General features: G+C 45.7%; 1 protein-coding gene across 1 annotated transcript in view; it reads right to left on the reverse strand.

The window, feature by feature from the left end:
- Positions 1-19,214, reverse strand: part of LOC147665210 (spermatogenesis-associated protein 1-like) — a 349,586-nt gene that overhangs the window by 168,812 nt on the left and 161,560 nt on the right. Inside the window, exon 9 of the mRNA XM_086949670.1 lies at positions 10,941-11,066. Coding sequence (XP_086805796.1) covers positions 10,941-11,066 — 126 coding nt within the window. The remainder of the gene's footprint in view (positions 1-10,940; positions 11,067-19,214) is intronic.

Raw genomic sequence — 19,214 nt, forward strand, 5'->3', positions numbered from 1 at the left:
CCCCAGGGTTCATCACTTTCCCCTCTTTTGTTTAATCTTTATATTTTTCCCCTCATTTTTATGTTACAGCAACTGGAGGTCACCGTGTTCAATTACGCGGATGACCTCCAGTTAATCTTCAACCTGTCCCATTCATCCTCATCCGCTCTGAACGTCCAAACAACCATGACTCTCATTCAAGATTGGATGAACTGCAGCCACCTCAAACTTAATCCGGACAAGACCGAGCTGGTCCTGACCGGAGGTGGCTGCAGCCCTTGGTCCCCTTCCTTCTGGCCCCCCTCCCTTGGTGCCCCTCCACTTCCGGTGTCCAAAGTGAAAACTTTGGGAATCCTTCTTAATCCCCAGCTCACTGTCCACTCGCAAGTCAGTTCCGTGGTTTCCTCATGTTTCTTTTCCCTCAGAGTAATTAGGAAAGTTTCTCGTTTCTTTTCCCCCTCAGCTTTAAAAATCATTATGTTGGCCATGGTACTGTCCCGTATAGACTATGGAAACATAGTCTATAATGGAGCCCCTGCATACATGATCCATCGACTACAACTGGTGCAGAACCAGGCGGCCCGCCTGATCCATGGCCTACCCAGATATCATCGGGTCACTCCATTACTCAAATCACTGCATTGGCTCCCTGTGAGAGAGCGTGCCCTGTTTAAACTCGGCTGCCTCACGTATCAGGCCAGATCGGGCACTGCTCCCGAGTTCATCTGCTCTCTCATTAAGCCATACTGCCCAGGCAGAGAACTTCGCTCGGCCCATTTGGCCCTCCTTACAATCCCCCGCTTTAAAAAGCAGAGGGCGGGCGAAGCGAGATTTGCTGTCCTGGCTCCAACTTTTTGGAATTCCCTCCCGGTTACTCTACGCACCTCACCTTCCTACCTTCTGTTCCGGAAAAATCTTAAAACTTTTCTGTTTACACAAGCCTACCCTTAATCTCTTTGCTGCTGCCATCCACTGATCACCACTAGCGCCATGAAACCGCTGGGTATGCGAGCGCTGTACAAATGTTTTTAAATTAAAAAAAAAAAAAAATCAACTCAATATTAATTAACAATAAATTCTTAATAAATACCAATAAATATTAATTAATAAATATTAGTCCCCAAATAATGAATATTTAACAATAACATATTTTTCATTACAAAAAAAATGTATTTGAAATGAATTCACAATAAGAAAATATTAAACAATACAATTATTTTTCATACCAAATAATACTTTTTATGAAACATTGATTACCAATTAATAAAAAATAATTTCCAATTATTAAAAAATAATTACCAATTAAAAACATTGATTGCCAATTAACAAAATTAATTACCAATTTAAAAAAATGATTACCAATTAAAACAATTATTTACCAATTAAAAACATTAATTACCAATTAAAAATTAATTATCAATTAAAATAATTTATTGCCAAATAATAATAATTAAAATCAAAATATTTACCCTTTCCATTAAATAAAAATAAATCATTAATTAATTATAATTAAATTACTTCCCACCCAATTTCTCTATAAACCCACAACCCGCTACAGAAATAAACACAAACATTAATTAAAATGAATTTATAATGCCTAAAAATGTATAATTAATGTAGTATATTTAAATTACTTTCCACCCTATTCCCCTATAAACCCACAACCCACTCCGGTACTAAAACATAAAATTTAGTTAACAATAACATTATTAATATATCAAAATAATACACATATAATTTAAAACAAGTAAAATACTTAACAAAAAAATATTACACATACATAATAAAATACATAACACTAATACAAATATCGATATTAGTAACTTCGCTATTACTTACATCGATATAAAAAGAAAATCGATATTACTTACCTTAGAGTCGATAATCTGTCCAACGATATTCTAGACCTCAATATTATGTACCTTCGATATTTCCAACACAATATTTTTGTAGGTCGATATTTCAAACTTTAGACTGTGCACCAGATGGCATGGCTTCAGTCCCTCTATTATTAAATACATTCAACTGTTATATTCTGCCCCCCTCTACTTCCATTTGGGTAAACGGCTGCCAATCTAAATACTTTCCACTCCTTAGAGGTACTAGGCAAGGTTGTCCTCTTTCCCTACTTTTATTTATTCTTGCTTTAGAACCCTTCCTACAGAAAATTAGATGTTCTACACATTGTATAGGTCTCCAATTTCAAAAAGTTGACATTACATGAACTGCTTACACAGATGATATTTTATTATATATCTCTAATCCGTCCACTTCCCTGCCTACTCTTTTTTCTTTATTACAAGAATACTCGTTAGTTTCTGGCTACAGATTGAACATTGATAAGTCTGAAGTTTTACCTTTAACACCTTGAATGCTCATGACGAGCTGAGTTTGTCATGAGCCACGGCGCTCCGGTGCTCATGACGAGCTCAGCTCGTCATGACCCGTGGAACGCTCAGGTGCGGGGAGAATTCCCCCGCTGTGCTGAGCGTTCCACGGGAGGCAACACACCTGTGACGAGCTGAGCTTGTCATGAGCACAGGAGCGCCGTAGCTCATGACGAGCTCAGCTCGTCATGAGCATGGGGGCGCTGTGTGCGCCCCCCTCCCCCCAGCACAGTGGGGGATTAACCCCCGCAGCGAAGGGGTTAAGCAAACTCTGTCTTTCTCATATTTTTCACTGTTCTGCTTTTGAACGGAATCCCAAGAGTATCAAATGTTTAGGCATTCTATATGCCAACACCATCAGGGAAACTATTAAAATTAACCTTGTGGAAATACTAAAAAACGTTCTGTCCTTATTGAGAGCTGGTCCCCTCTTTTCTTATGCTGGCGGGGGAGATTTGCCACAATTAAAATGATGCTCCTTCCAAATATACATTTTTATCTCTTAATGCTCCCAGTTTCCCTTTCGCTTACCTTTTTTAGCACCATCAATCACTCCCTAACCAAATTTCTATGGAACAATTGTAAAGCTAGGATCTCACTTTCTCGTCTTCAACAACCCAAAGATTTGGGTGGAGTCAATTTTCCCAATCTCAAACGTTATCATTCTGCTTTCACTTTGAAACAAATATGGACTTTTTTAACCAAATCCCCTCATACTCCTACAACGGCTTGGAGTTCGTTCGAAAAAGCTTAATTTACCCCCTTTTCATTTCTTACACCTACTCTAGACCATTTGTTGAAGGATAAGACCCCTGGGGACTTTTTGGACATTAGTGAATCTTTTGGGATTTCCACCACACATGCTCTGCAGTATCCTTTATTGAAGGCTTCCCTGACTCATCTCCTTTCCCAGGATTGTTCCCCTAATACACCTCACCAGGTTTCCTCCTCCCCTCTTGACTTTTCTACCCCTCTTAAAGCAGCTGTTATTTATAAAATGCTGTCCTGTTCTTTTGATGTTAGAACTAAATCTGAATTGGAACTCTTATGGGAGAAAGATATGGCCCAAGATTTCTCATTTCAAAAATGGGACGCTATCTGGTCCAAAATACAAACTTCTTCATGTTCAGCTAGCACTACAAAGACTATTTTTTTTATAAAATACTTTTTGCACTCCTGATCTGCACACATGTAAGTTACTAGAATCCAAATGATGCTGGTCTTGCTCCTATGAGAACAGTGATTTCCTTCATATGTTTTTCCATTGCCCGCTGGTTAAGTCCTTTTGGTTTTGTATCTGGCCGCAACTAAATGACATTTCATCTACAAATTTTTCTTTTGAAATTGTACATGTATTTTCGGGTAGTTCTTCACCTTTATGGGATGTCCAAAGTAATGTTAGCAAATGTATAAACTTGTATTTGGCCATTTCCTTTCAGATCATCACCACCAACTTGGAAGGACACTTCAACAATTTTGTATCAAGCCTGGTGGAACTTGTTATGTCATTATCACAGGCTTGATCATGCCTTCGCCACTTCATTACCTTTATTAATCAAAAAAGATTTGTTGTGGTCACCATTAACCTCTTTTCTCTCTAGAATTGCTTCCTGATTCCACTTGTTTTTTATTTTCATTGATTTTATAGAAGTTTTTAATATTGTTTACATTTTTGATGTTTTCCCCCTCCCTCTCTCTCTTCCCCCTTCTCTTTTCTTCTCTTCTCTCCCCTCCTTCATTTAAAATGGTAAAATGCATTTCTTCTTATGAACAGTTTTTCCCTCTTAAGGGATTTGATTGCATCGGCGTCATTTATGCAGTTTTTTTTTTTTTACTATTTTCCTTTTTTATGCTATATGACCTTGTAATGATGTTTTACTATGTTTATTATCTCAATAAAGCATTCTAAACTAAAAAGAAAAAAGCTTCTCATAAAACGCCAGTCGCTGCGGCAAAAGGTTTGAATAAGGAATATAAAAAAGAAATTAAATTGAGGCAAATCAATTATTAATTGTCTAGAGTACAGGTAAAATACTATTTGAAAAATGGTGCATTTAGATACAGTTCTTTTAATTCATTCAAGCATTATACACTCCATCTCCAGATCCCACTAGAGCCCTCCCCTGCAGTGCTCGGAAGAACTAAAGCTCACAACCAATGACATGCACTGCTCCTGCTGCTTTCAGATACGCCCCCATTCTGACTCAATAAAGCAACTTTGCATTACCGCCTCGTCAGCCCTCCCCGTCCCAGTCCTAACTACATGAGCATAGCTCCTCCCACCAGAAACTCCCCAGCAACTCAAAACTCATCCCTTCCCTCCAGGCCACACCCTGAGGCATATAGCCATGTGACCCGCCTGCCCACATCCTGTTTGTTTTTTCTGGTGATTACTACCCGAAGCAAGACTTCTTCGTGAGAGGTGCTGATTGAAAATTCCTCTTTTTGGGTAAGTGTGTTACGGTCTGCTGGGCAGCCGTATTGTTCTCCTGTGTGCCTGTCTCTTGACCATGGGTACGTTGGAGTCCCTGCTTTAGCAGGACCATGGGATTGGGGGTACGGACTGCCTGCTGTTTGGTGGTGACTCCCTGCTGTCGCTTCCCCTCTTCCGGGTCCATTCCCTGCTTTAGCGGGAACACCCGGGGAGAGAGGGGAGGTGTTGGGTGCGGCTGGCTTTTTATGCGCGCCTAGGGTGTGGCAGATTAGCTCCTCCTCGGAGGTCTTCTCCGCTGTGGTAGCCTCGGTTGCTTCGGTGTCCGTGCTTCCCCGCTATTACTTTATGGTGTCTCCTACCTCATTGGACCATCAGGGCATTAGAGTGTTGCTGTGGGCTGAGAGAGGAGTCCGGTGTGGGCCCTCTTGTTGGCAGCGGTTCCCCTCTTGATAGGGGAGTTGCGGTAGGTTTGTGTGTACTGCGGGGGTTTCCCGGTTTTCCGGGCTGCGTGCTGCCTATGGCCTTGGGTTTACGATCTCTGTCCCGGGGGGTGGTGTGTTCAGAGCCTGGGGTGTTGGTCAGTCATGTGTTTGTTCCTGAAGTGGTTGGTGTGCCTTACCTGGTGGTGCTCGGTTCAGGTTGTACCGCAGTCATTACGGCTGGGGCCTGCTTCAGTCCGGGGTTTTAAGGCTTGCTACGGGGTCTCTGGTTGGCCAGATTTTGGGGCCGGCCTTCGTTGCAGGATTGGCTATGGGTCATTTGGTTGCCCTGTTATGTTATGTTAAAAGTTTATTTGTAGAGCGCACAGCTACTCAATTGATTGTCCCGGCCCTGATGTGCCCTTGAGGGCTTGGTTGATTGGTCAGTACATTTAATGAGGTTGGAGCTCTGCTTTACTGTGTTCATCATGGAGGTTCGAGGTTCTGGTGTCAGTGGACTCAGATGTGATGAGGAGGGGTGGTGGTTGTGTGGTCCAGTGGCTCCTTCCCTGCCTGAGGTGCAGAAGATGATTGAGTCTGCAGTGGCTGCGGCTTTTTTGGCTTGTGATCCCATGGGGCCTATGAGGCGGAAATTAGGGGCCTCAGCAAACATTAATCCAGATGAGGAGGTGAAGGGGTGTTTTGTCCAGGGAGATGACCTTCACGGTGTTCTGCAACATGCTCAGGACAATTTGGGGTTCCCCTATCATTTGGAGGGTGGAAAGTCGGAAGACTTTTTTGGCAATTACCAGAAGAAGGAGCTTGAAAGCCTCCCTCTTCATAAGTCTGTGAGAAATGTGCTGGAGGGGGAGTGGAAGGATTTTGACAGACATACCTTTCCTCGGGTTTCAGGCAAAGAGGTATCCTTTGCAGGTGTTTCCTGAGGAATTCCCGGCTGTGGTGAAGGTGGATTGCCTGCTGGCTGGTATGGAGTCCCAGAGCCTGGTGGTGTCTGAGGATGCGGGGGACAAGAGGATTGAGGGGGCATTGAAGCGGTCTTTTGCTGCCTCTAATCTTGCTGTTTGGTCTGCGGCTTACACCAGCTACCTGGTTTGGTCGCTTCTCAAGGATTTTAAGGGTATTTCTAGGCAGCTCTTGCAGTATGAGGACCTCTCAGACTGTTTGCCCATGTTGGAGCAGCAGTTGCGTTTCCTGGCTGATTTTTCCTTTGATTCTCTTAGTGCTGCGGCGGCAGCGTCTGGGGCCTCTGTGGCTGCTCGGAGGCAGTTGTGGCTTAAAAGTTGGAAGGCGGAGGGGCCGCATAAGGCTGCAGTGATGAAGCTTCCCTTCATGCGCTCTAAGCTATTTGGGGAGCCATTAGATGCGTTGATTAAAAAACTGTGGAGGACAAGAAATTGTTGGATCCTGTCTGCTCTCAGAAGGGGAAGTTTGCCGGTTATAAGAGGGCCTTTAGGCAGGCTTTACAGTATAAAATGTCTGCCCAGCCATTTTGGGGTAGGGGACGGGGCCAGAGTGTCTCTTCCTTTCACAAATCCCGGGTCAATAGGGTGCTTTCTCTTCTTCCGGTCCCTCCAAGTCGTTACTATGTGAGGAGTTCATTGGGAGTGCCAGTTGGGGGTCGCCTCACGTCTTTTTTTCCTGTTTAGGAGAATTTGTTCGGAATCAGTGGGGCCTGCAGGAGGTCCGGCTGGGCTACAGGTTCGAATTTGGGGTACATCCGGTGGCTGTGTTTAGAACTATCCCTGTTCCCAGATCTTGGGCGAAGTGTCTGGCTCTGTTGGACGGAGTTCAAGACCTGGTTTCCAAAGGGGCTGTAGTGAGGGTGTGTCAGCAGGGTCAGGGGGTTTACTTGATCCTGTTTCTGATCCAAAAGCCGAACGGGGACTACAGTCATGTCCTGGATCTAAAGGATGTGAACTTGTGTATTCCTCATCGGTCTATCAAGATGGTGACTCTACAGTTGATTCTTCCCTTCCTGTCGGTGGGGGATTTCCTGGCTTCTCTGGATCTCCGGGACGCCTACTTTCATGTACTGGCGCACACGGCTTTGCAGAGGTTCCTGCATTTCTTTGTGGGGGTGGATCAATACCAGTTCCAGGTATTGCCGGTGGACTCTCTGCCTCTCCGAGGGTGTTTACTAAAGTGTTGGCACCTTTGGTGGGTTTGTTGCATGGACAATTGGTTGACTTCTTCCTCTTCATTCCTTCACTCTCAGGCCCATACCCAGGAGGTTTGCAGGCTCCTTCAGCAGTTCGGGTGGTTGCTGAACATGGAGAAATCCCATTTTTGCCCCACTCAGTAACAGCTGTTCATTTGGGGGTTTTCAACACCAGGATGGGGAAGGTCTTCCTGTCGGAGCTCCGCAGACTGATGCATGAACTGAGGAAGGTGTTGGAGGCCCCGTCTTCCACGGTTCGCCTGTGGTTGCCTGTTCAGGGGCTGATGTCGGCCACTGTGATGATTGTTCCTTAGGCCCGTTTGCACTTATACACCCTAGTGAATCATGTTCTGGAACATTGGGATCCGGCCTATTTGGTTTACGAGATGTTGATTACGGGGGGAGCATTGCCCGGGAATTGTCCTGGTGGCTGATGGTTTGGAACCTCTTACAGGGCTTGCCCTTTGTGTCCCAGGAGAGGTTGGTCCTGACGACCAATGCTAGCGTACTTGGTTGGGGAGCGGTGTTGGCTCAGAAGTCGGTACAGGGGCTTTAGTCCATGGTGGAGGCAGGAATGTCTTTGAATTGGAGGGAGTTGAAGGTGGTTCAATTGGTCTTGTCTCACTTTCTGCCTTTGGTCCTCCAGAGGGATATGAAGGTGCGGTCGGACAACACTGTGGTGGTGTGTTATGTCAACCGCCAGGGGAGTGTGAGGGTGCCTTCCCTCAACTTGTTGGCTCAGCAATTCTGCCAGTGGGCGGAGTCGCACTTGTTATCTCTCAGGGCTTCACATCTACCGGGGTTTAGAATTTGGAGGCAGATTGCCTGTGCAGGGTGTTTCCCTCCCTGTCTGACATGTGTCTGACGCGAGAGGTGTTTGAATGTCTAATGACTCGGTTTGGGGTCCCGGGGGTGGACCTGTTTGTGGCCCCGGAGAACACCTTGAGGGAGCGATTTTGTTCTCTGGTTCGGTCGGACGTGGTTTGGAGGGTGGATGCCCTGTCCTTCCAGTGGGAGGGGGCCTGATGTATGCTTTCCCCCTTATTGCTCTAATTCCGTGGGTCCTTCTGAAGGTCACGCTGGATCGGGCCTCTGTGATCCTGGTGGCTCCAGTTTGGTCCAGGAGGCCTTGGTTCCCTCTGTTATTGAGTTTGGCGGTGGGACCTTGCTGGATGTTGCCGCTGGTCCCTTGTCCCTTGTCCCCTGTAGTTTCCCTCTCTGTCTTGGGAGTGTCTGGTCTGCCTGCGACAGGCAGGTTGGCTGTTGAGAGGATGAACCTTGTGGCTTTAGGGTGTTCTCCTTCTGTGGCTGAGTTTATTTAGCGGTCCAGGCGCCCTTCGCCTCTTAGGTCCTGTGCCAGGCACTGGGAGTCTTTTCTGTCTTGGTGTACGGCGCGCGGGTGGTCTACTTTGGAGGTGGATCCTGTGCATGTTTTAGACTTTTTGAAGGATGGGTTCGACTTGGGTCTGGCTGTGTCCTCCCTGAGGGCTCAGTGGGCGGCTATTCGGGCCTTTAGTGGTTCGGACTGTGAGCCGGTGGTTCCCCTGGCTGTTGAGTTGTTTCCTCCAGAAGCTTGTTGTTAAGTCCTTTGCACCTAGTTAGGATCTTCCTCTGTTCTTGGGGGCCTTACAGGGGGCTCCCTTGAACCTCTATATGAGGTTTCTTCGCGGTTTTTAATGATCAAGGTGTTTTTTCTTGTCGCTAATACCTCGACTCGGTTGATTAAGTAGTTGGGCGCCTTGCTTGGTTCTGTGCCATTTTTTCCTTTTTTCCTGATAGGGTTGTTCTGTGGCCTGATCCTTCCTTTGCTCCCAAAGTCCCTTCCTCGTTTCATTGCTCAGAGGATCTGGTTTTGTCTGTATTCTGTCCGGGTCCTCTTTCGAAGGTTGAGGTGCGGCTGCACTGTTTGGACGTTCAGCGGGTTCTGGAAGTGTCTGGAAGTGTACTTGCTGCGAACTAAGCCTTTTCGTAAGGTGGATTCCCTCTTTCTGATCTTTGGGCTGGCTTGTCAAGGTCTGAAGCCTTCTGGGGCTCCCCTTACTTGTTGGCAGGGGTGGACTGTGGGGGCTGCGTATGAGGCTTGTGGTGTGTTGGCCCCTGGGTCGGTTTAGAGGAGGTCGACTTGGGGGATGGCTGCTTCCTGAGCTTGTTTTCAAGGGGCTTTCATGGCGAGATCAGCAGGGCTGCTACCTGGAGTTCTCCTTACACCTTTATGTCCCCTTATCATTTGGTAGTGGGTGGGACAGAGTCTGCTGGATTTGGGGTCCCTGTGTTGCTTTCTCCTCCGGTGGTATGACTTTCATTGTATTTTAATAAAGCCTGTTTTTGCTACTGAGTTAAGCCGATTCTTGCATTGGTATCTGCTCATGTAGTTAGGACTGGGATGGGGAGGGCTGATGAGGAGGTAATGTCCGGTTACTTATCGGTAATATTTATTACTCCAAGTCGTAGCCCTCCCTGTCCCAGTACAGGTTCCCATCCCTCCTTCCCAGAATGTGGGCAGGTCGATCACGTGGCTATATGTCTCAGGGTGTGGGTGTGGTCTGGAGGGAAGGGATGGGTTTTGAGTTGCTTGGGAGTTTCTGGTGGGAGGAGCTATGCTCATATAGGTAGGACTGGGACGGAGATGGCTAAGACTCGGAGAAATGAATATTACCGGTAAGTAAATGGAAAGTAACTAACTCCGCCCCCATGCATGGTAAATTTGAAGCCCCATAGCCAATGTACATCTTCTTTTTAAGATGTTACATACAGTTGCTGCAGCTTAACTGCAGACTCAGCTTAAATCTAACTACATTATGAACGATTGCCAGTTCGCATTAGATTTCAGAGGGAGCCAGAAACAGCCATAGCAGATATACATTCATTCATCTTTTCTACAGATGTCGATGGAGGTAGAAATGCTCCGCTGATGTTATCTTAACAAGCAACAGTATTTAACATCCTTAACCGCCCCTCTTCCTGCCCAGACCTGGACATGAAATTTCCGTCCTTTCAGACTCAGTTAACTTGAGGCGTCTTCCAGGGCTCATGGCTCTCCTCTGTCCTATTTAACGTCAATTTGAGCCATTATATCCTGAAATGGAACCTTATTCCATTCAGTATACTGAAACTGATGAATAATACTGGATGAACTTAGATTTTAAGCGATGACTAATGTCAGGTGAAGGCTGTTGGAAAACAGTTCATTAAAGGTGCAAAATATACCCGCAATAATTGTTCTATGCACTGGTTATTTGATTACACACCAGTAAATCTAGTGGTAATGCCCCAATTTGCTAATGATATTAGTGCTGCTGCAGGGCTTGAACATGGTAGTTGCTGGCATAAGTGTGGCTGAATGCTGTTTCGTGGATCTATGATCTCTTTCCTACAGATATCACTGTAAATATTGTTTTTTTCAAATTTTCTTTGCTGTGCTGCAGTTATGTGTTGATTTTATATTGTAAATTATCGGTAATATTGTTAGCATACACTGTTAATTTGCCATTTTTCCACAGTTTATGGATTACTTAAATAAGGAACTGGAGAAATGGCTGTACCGTGATTACGCTTCAGCTTGTTTTGTTCGAGTAATCCTTTGGCTTTTTTTACCAAATCTTCTCTCGTCTTCTCAAGGTGTGTTCTTTCTTTCTTCATTTGTTTCAGCTGCTCAATAAATTCTTCTCCTGTGATTTTAACAGAGAAAATGCATATTATTATGAAGCTTTCTCACATTAGCAGCTTGTATTGTGTCAGATGGGGTGCAGGACTCAGGATATAATGCTAATGAATTTACTGATGCAAATGCACAGTTCATCATTAAATGTACAAAAAAGTAACAAAACAAAATTTGCATTACTCTGATTAATGTATTTAGCAATTCCGTACAAAATATGGCCAGGAATGTATGTTTTCTAAACACTACAGCCAGGAAGCCTGGTGGAATGTATGCCATGAACCACCCAAGCTTTACCGGAGTGTTGGAAAATATCCCTCTGTGAGGGGACTCCCAAACGTTGTGCCTTCATACTTCTCTTTTTCTGTTTGCTTTAGGACTCTGAGCACTTTACCACTGTTAACCAGCGCTAAAGTGCATGCGCTCTCTCCCTAAAACATGGTAACATTGGCTTAACCACAACTTTCCCCACCACTGGCTTGAACAAACTCCTCCCCAAGCGCTACACTAGCCAGCCCCATAGACTGCCCACCTGTAGGTGGGTTGCCCACTTGGGACACTTAGCATCCCCCTTGTAGTGTCCTTTCTGTTGAGACTCATAACACATGGGGTGGGCAGGGGGAGGGGCGTCTTCCAGATTTATTGTCAGGGAACCATTTCTTTTTATTCTGAACAGGGAGATTGGAATCCTGACCCATGGACCTAGTTTGGGGCCCTTTAGAGAACTACTTGATTTGTTTTTGTTCCTTCCCCTTTTCTTTTGGTGAGGACCCTGCCCACCGTTGTGGTGATCCTCCCCAGATACATTCTTACAGACTCGGGTGCTGACCGAGCAGTCTGTCTCCTTAGCAAGCTCCCTTGGGCCAGAGAGCTTACTATCAATCAGTTGCTGGCACAGATCTGTAAAGCAGAGACTAAACATGTGCTTTTTTTGCAATCAAGTTACGCATCCCTTTATCCATATATCCAGTGCCTTGCAAAAAGAATCAACACAATCCACACAGGTCTGCGGGGATAGTTTCTCACTGTCCTTAAACGTCTGCCTATACTTCTCTGGGGTCAAATCTTGTTTCATGATTAGGGCGTCCTTCTTGGAGGGATACATCATCTTGTCACTCCCCTTGGGGGCCATTAGTACGTTTCTCCCCTCAGTAGGGATATGCTTTCACAGACTAGCCCCTCTAGCCTCCGCAGGGAACTTGTGAATCTGCAAAGCAATTTTATAAGCCAAAAACCATCTGTCTATGTCATCTCCCACTCCATAATCAGACACCTGACCCATCGGTTTGTGTACTCTCTTGTCAGAGGATACTGATTAAATGCTGCCACCATCTTGGCTGGACTCAGCCATCCTGGCCTTCATGTCCAGCTCCATCAAGCTCAGCTTCTGAGCCAACACATTTTTCCTTTCCTCTGTGGCCAATCTTTTTTCTTCCAAAGCTTGCTCCTTTTCCAGCTTCAGGTTAGCTAGATCCAATATCAAATTAATTTACTCTCTCCTGGCCTCCAGCTCCTTTGGGGACAGGCCTCTAGAGGATATATTGCTCCCTGCCCTGGGGGATCGGGGGAGCACGGTCCTTGCAGGCTGTTGGACCCCTGCCCCACATGTAGTACCAGATTCTATAGTGAATCCTGGGTCAGCTCCACACCATCCTCAATCTCCTGACCATCCTCTTCTGGGGTCGCACGCCTCCCATTGCGAGCTTCTGCCCAGGCCCTCAGCACCTTTTGAAGTTCCACATTCCTTGTGAAAGCCTTTAGTAGACAGTTCAACCCCTTGCAAAAAGCCTTGAACTGGACCATAGTGTAGGTCTCCAGATTGCCCAGCTCAAAATCCATTTTCGCAGGAGGAGCTGCTGCTTTTCCAGACAGAGACATGATTTGGAGAAAAGAATTGCCAATCAGGGGACATTGAAACAGGCTCAAATGTATCTGAGATATGGATAGTAGTGTACACCAATCACTATATGCACCGCACAATACAAGTCCTATCCTCACCGCTGATCACCAATGTACAAATTGGGTTTGTGGTTGGCAGAGATATGCACCCAGTCCAAGCAAGAATGGCAATCCTAGTCTGGGTAAGTCTGTAACACACTCTCAATTAACCTGTGCTCACCCTCTGGTAGCTTGGCACAGAGCCATCAGGCGATGTGTAAAGTATTTGTGCACACAACATACAGTAACAGAGCGAAAACACTGTAAAAGTACTCCACACCAGCTTAGAAAAATAACCAATATTTCTATGAATAAAACAAGATCAAAAGGACAGAAATCTAATAAGCAGAAGTACAGATATGCATTTTTAAAGAATGATCTGGTTTGTAGTGCTTAGAAACAAATAGCCTCAACCTGGGTCTATCTGGTTATGCTTGACCAGGGCCATATCCAAAAGTTCAGGCTGACAGCGAAGGAGCACGGGTAGGATACAGACACCAGCCTTGGCATGCTGAACAGTAGCTTGGATGTGTCAACATTGAGGATGATGCGAGGAGCAAAGGAGGCAATGCATCACTGTCGATCTTGCAGAGGGAGCAATGCGTAGGTTGCGTTGAGAGTCTAGAAGCGATGAGCATCGAAGGGCTACGTAGTCATTGAACCACTGGCCTGTAGGCTGTGCATGCAGCGCAAAGTGATGCATTGGTGCCAAGCCGCACAAAGTCGAAGATGCATGGGAAATGGGACGATGCATCATGCTGTTGGTTCATGCAGTAGTTGTGATGTGCTGATTTCAAAGAAAAATGCACCAGTTCTGATTGGCGCAATGTCATTGGTGCGTGGAGTTTCTGGGTTGCAGCACTGAAAACTATTTTCCAAGGGCCCAGGACTGGATTGGCACTGCAAGGCAGAGCAGGACTCACAGCAGACAGAGCCCAGGTGCTGTTTGCAGATTGCAGGGTGAGGTCTTTGATATCTCTGAGACTTGAGAAACAGGAGACAAGCTAACAAACCCTTGGAGATACTTTGGCTCTGAGATGTAGAGATGCAGGTCCAGTCATTCTCACTCCCAGGAAAGATGCAGAAGGCAGCAGGATAATACAGTAAAACCTTCAGCAAAGTCGCAATCCCTCCAGCAGCACAGCAGTCCTTCTTCCTGGTAGAATGTCCTCAGCTCCAGAAGAGTTCTGATTTGGTGGTGTCAGAGACCCAGTGTTTAAAGCCAGTTGGGCCTTTGAAGTGCACAAGGCCCTGTCATTCCTGCCCTGGCTCCAGTTTCTATACAGGGGGTATGTAACCCTTTGCGTGACGACAGGGCACAGCCCTTTCAAGTATAAGTGTCAGTTCCACCCTCCCATCCTGCTCAGGATGACCCATCAGCATGTATTTGGCCACTCAGTCACACCTACCCTTCCAGCTGTCACCCACCCCAGGTGGGTGTTCCAGAGGCAGTCCAAAGGCACCAAATGGTTACAGTAAGAAAATGCCAACTTTTTAAAAACAGAAAGAACAGCTGATGGACAATGAAAACATTCACCCCCAGTCAAAGATTTGGGTATAATCCATCAGTTTTTGCTCACCACGCCACCCCAGTATAGACATAGTCATATGCAAATTAGTCTTGGCCGTGCTCCTCACGGGAAAAGTTCAGCCTAAACTGCCAGGCCAGGTCCTCCCTGGACTGGAAACGTTGGTCCCCTGCTCACTGTTCCACGGGATTCATGCTAACCTGGCTGATGAGGTCTGATACCATAAAATCAGTTCCAGAATGCTTGTTTCTAGCCCAGGGAGGACTTGGCTTGGCAGCTCGGGATGGACAGTTTCCACGAGGAGCATGGTCAATACTGATTTGCATATAGCTAGGTTCAAACTGGCGGGGCGTGGTGAGCAAAGAAACAATGGATTAAACCCAGATCCTTGTGACTGGGGGTTAATGTTTGCATTGTTCAGCATTCCGTCAAGCATTTGTTCTTTTTGCCTTTGTCACCCAATTTGGGAAGGGTATGCCTAGACATGGGTCCAATGCTCACTGTCCCACTAGATTCAATCTAGCCTGGCTGATGAGGGGTGTTACCCCAAAAATAGGTCCCAGGATGCCTGTTTTGGATCCAGGAAGGACCTGGTTTGGCAGCTTGGGCTCGACTGTTTCCATGAGGAATAGGGGGAAGACTCCTATGCACATGGCTGGGTCCAAACTGGGGTTGGTTGGTGAGCAAAAAAACAATAGATTAAACCCAGATCCTTATGACTTGGGGTGAGTGTTTGCATTGTCCAGCATTCTGTCCATCATTTGTTCTTTTTGCCTTTGTCGCCATCATTGGTAAGGGTATGCCAAGACGTAGGTCTCATGCTCACTGTGCCCTGGATTCAAGCTAGCCTGACTGATGAGGGGTGATGCCCCCAAAATTGGTCCCAGAATGCTTGTTTCTGGTTCAGGGAGGACCTGGTTGGCAGTTCAGGCTGGACTTATCCCACTTTGGGCAGGGTCAAGACTGATTTGCATATGGCTGGATCCTAAGTCGAGAAGTGTGGCTCACTGGTTAGAGCGGCATACTCTGAAGCAGAGATCAGGCCCGGGACCAGGGTTCAAGTCCCGACGCGGCAGGGTCTTGGGCTCAATGTCCGTGGACTTGATAATTCTCGCCTCAGAGCCTACTTTAATCATGGATCCCACGCTGCAACTCTGGGCAATAGCTTGCTTAATCTCTACAACGGCCCCAACAACACTGGGATGCCTGGCTTCACCTTGGGGGTGCCCAGGAGGGGCATCTCACAGGGAGAGCGAGGAAGGGTTCCACAGCGTCATACAGCGCCGGGACGCCCCATTGCTGGGGCAGCTGTGCGCTTTACAAGTATACTACATTTACATTTACATTCACAGGGGGTGCTTGGTGAGCAAAAAAAGGATGAATTAAGCTCCTTGTGACTGGAGGTGAATCTTTGCATTGTTCAGCATTCCATCTATCATTTGTTCTTTTACCTTTCTAAAAGAAGCATTTTCAGAATCGAAATTTAAAAAACATTTTCACTATAAGTTGTGTTTTTAATTGTGATTCCAGAGTCACCAAATATGGGAGTCCCATATTTTCCCAATTGGAAATTGCACTTATAAATTGTAATAAGGCAATGTCAATGTTATCCTATGCGAGAGATAGAACTTGCAGTAGTGAAAAACAAATGTAAGAGTATTTTGTTGCCAGGGCATGTAAAACTTAAAAGTACATGCCCTACTTTTTATATACACTGCACATCCCATGGGCTTTCCCGTGCCCACCTTAGGGGTGACCTATATGTAATAAAAAGGAAGGTTTGGACCTGAGAAGTAGGTTAACTTGGCAGGTTGACATGGCAATTTAAAACTGAACATACAGGCTCTGCAGAGGCATACCTAAGACATGTGTAAAGAGCTTTTAAAATGGGTGGCACATTCGGTGCTGCAGGTCCGCATTTGATTTACAGGACCTGGGTACATGTAGTGTACTTCACTAGGGACTTAAAAGTAAATCGAATAGACAAATGGTGGATAAACCAATGTTACCATGTTTCAAGTAAAATGCACATTCACTTTAGCTATGGTTAGCAGTAGTAAAGTACCCAGATTCCTAAAGCCAGCAAAACTAGGAGTTCAGAGGGAAAAAAATGGGGAACCACACCAAGGATGCCAGGTCTAACACCACCACTTCAAAGACACTGGGTATAAGTACTGAGTCTCTAACCCTACCACTTCAGTACACTACTGGACCTGTTAAAAACCCTGCCTCCCTGCTGGTCTGCTGCTCCAGAAGAACTGCTGCTCTGCTCCGCTGCCCTGCCCACCTGCTACCCTCTGCCCTGGTAAGGAAGGTCTGGACCCATCTCACTTGAACCCAGAGTAATTCCAAAGCAAAGCTGGCTTGCCCCCTGTTCTAAGTCCCAAAGACATCAAAGACTTTTCAAAAACCTGCAACAGCATCTGGACTTTGTTTGCTGCAAGTGTTGCCCTGCCAAGTGGTGCTAATCTAGTCCTGGGCCTATAAAGTGCTGCTGCTGCTAAGATCCACGCATCAAAGACGTTGCACCGATTGGAACTGGCACATTACCCTCGATGATGACGCATTGCCGCTGCTGCATGGACCGCAGACATTGCATCGCCGACTGCACGACATATTGTCTCCAGTTTCCGATGCATCTCCGACTTTGTGTGGCTCAGCGCGGACGCATCGCCTTCAACTCAGCTGTTTGACAATGATGCTTCACCTCCTTGCTTCCCGTACCTCAGCTCCAGTTCCGATTCATTTCCAACTTTGTGTGGCTCAGCCCCGATACATCACCTTCAATCATACGGTTCATTGATGACCCGTCACCTCTTTGCTTCCCACATCTAGGCTCTGTCGACAACATATCTAAGGTACTTTTTAGTGGGCAAGGATGGTCCCTGTATCTGGCCCGCACTCAATTGCGGTCGGCCTTAACTTTTGCATGTACCCTGGTCTAGAGTGACCAGGTATCACTGGTTGGGGCTTTAAGCTTTTAAGTACTGCATTTTCATGTATTCTTAAAAAAATCATACCTCTGGTTATACTTCTATTTTGGTCGCTTTGGTTTTGTTTTGTTGATAAAAATTACTCTATTTTTCTGACTTGGTGTGGAGCCTTTTTGTGGTGTTTTCACTGTATTACTGTTTGAAGTGTTGCATTAATACTTTACACATTGCCTCTTAAGTTTAGCCTGACTGCTCTGTGCCAAGCTACCAGAGGGTGAGCACAGGTTAATTTAGGGTGTGTATCTGTCTTACTGTGACTAGGATTGGGGTTTCTGCTTGGACAGGGTTAATACCTCTGCCAACCAGAAACCCAATTTCTAATACTGAATATGCTGCGTTCTGCTGGGTATTGACCAGTTATGTGAGACTTCACAGGATTATTTGCTGTTAGTGAGTTTAGAATCTTTTTCACCAAGAATTGACACACACAAGAGTGCAGACTAAGGGTAGGTTTTATGATTTTATTAAAATCAACATTCTATCCTTGTGAATAAAATGTGCATAGTTGTAACAATAAAAAAGAACAAAACAGTGGCAAAGAAAATTAATAATAAACAGGATATCAAATTGAACTGAAATACAGTAATAGTAGTTCAGAATTCAAAATACTCTTGCATGAAACTATTGGATCTATCTCTATTTTCTAACCCCTCCCTCCTTGCCTCTACCAAAACTGTCTTAGTCCATAATGGGCTAATGCGAGTTTCTAAGGTGACGACTCACCTTCATATCTCAGTTGAGTAATAGAAAGTGTTGTCTGTGTGAAATAAGGTAAATGTCTATTTCTGCTCAAAAGCTATGGTGTTCTAGCAAACTGATATGGCAGGGCTGGCCCCAAGATGCCAGCCTATGGCTTTCACAAAGGGTATTAACAGGTTCTGCTTGCTCAATCTGATCTCCTAAGAAGTTGAAGATTTCCTTTCTGCCTTCTACATTTCTGAACCCAGCTTAAAAAACTTTTCTCGTTGTGTTGAATAAGGCACACTCACAGCAAATGATGTCAGATGAAAGAATTAATATATTATTATTGTTGCACCTTCGCTTAAGTTCATAAGACATTTTGATACACGTGAATACATATATGAACGCAGATGGTTGCTATTGTGGCATGAAGAGCCAGTTGTCGTCGGAGCTTTGCAATGGAGGTAGACACAGACTGTTGCTGCTGACACAGACTCTCATGGCTGACATGAAGGCCAGTTAGCACTGGAGATTTGCTATAGTATGCATCGTGGATTCTCATTCATGCAAAGACTCTTTTTCGCGGTCAAGAGGAGCCCAAAACTTCTGGATTTTCACCTTTCATGTAGGAGGAGCTCACTCTGATGCCTGCCAAGGGTCAAGGATCTCAGGGCACCTCTTGCACATCAGTACTCACTCCAGCAGAGGACCGTATCAGGGCTCATGCAGGCCCAGGGAGGTCCAGTAGGTGCTGGTTGGCTGCAGGGAGGCCCCTGAAACTTGTTGTGTCCCTGTAGCTCAAACAGTAGATCGGACAACTGGCTCTTGGAGCCACTTATGGGGATCCTGGGTTCAAGGCAAGCACATCCAGACTTCCTTCTTCAGACAGCAGTGCAGTCCTTCATATGACACTTCCACATGTCCACAAGTGTTTTTATGACAGAATGTGAAGGGGCCACTTTAATCCCCAGTGCACGTCCTTGGATGGGGGATGCCCTTTTCCTGGGTTTGGCTCCA

The sequence above is a fragment of the Lissotriton vulgaris genome, unplaced genomic scaffold, assembly GCF_964263255.1.
Source record: "Lissotriton vulgaris unplaced genomic scaffold, aLisVul1.2 SCAFFOLD_423, whole genome shotgun sequence".
NCBI lineage: Eukaryota > Metazoa > Chordata > Amphibia > Caudata > Salamandridae > Lissotriton > Lissotriton vulgaris.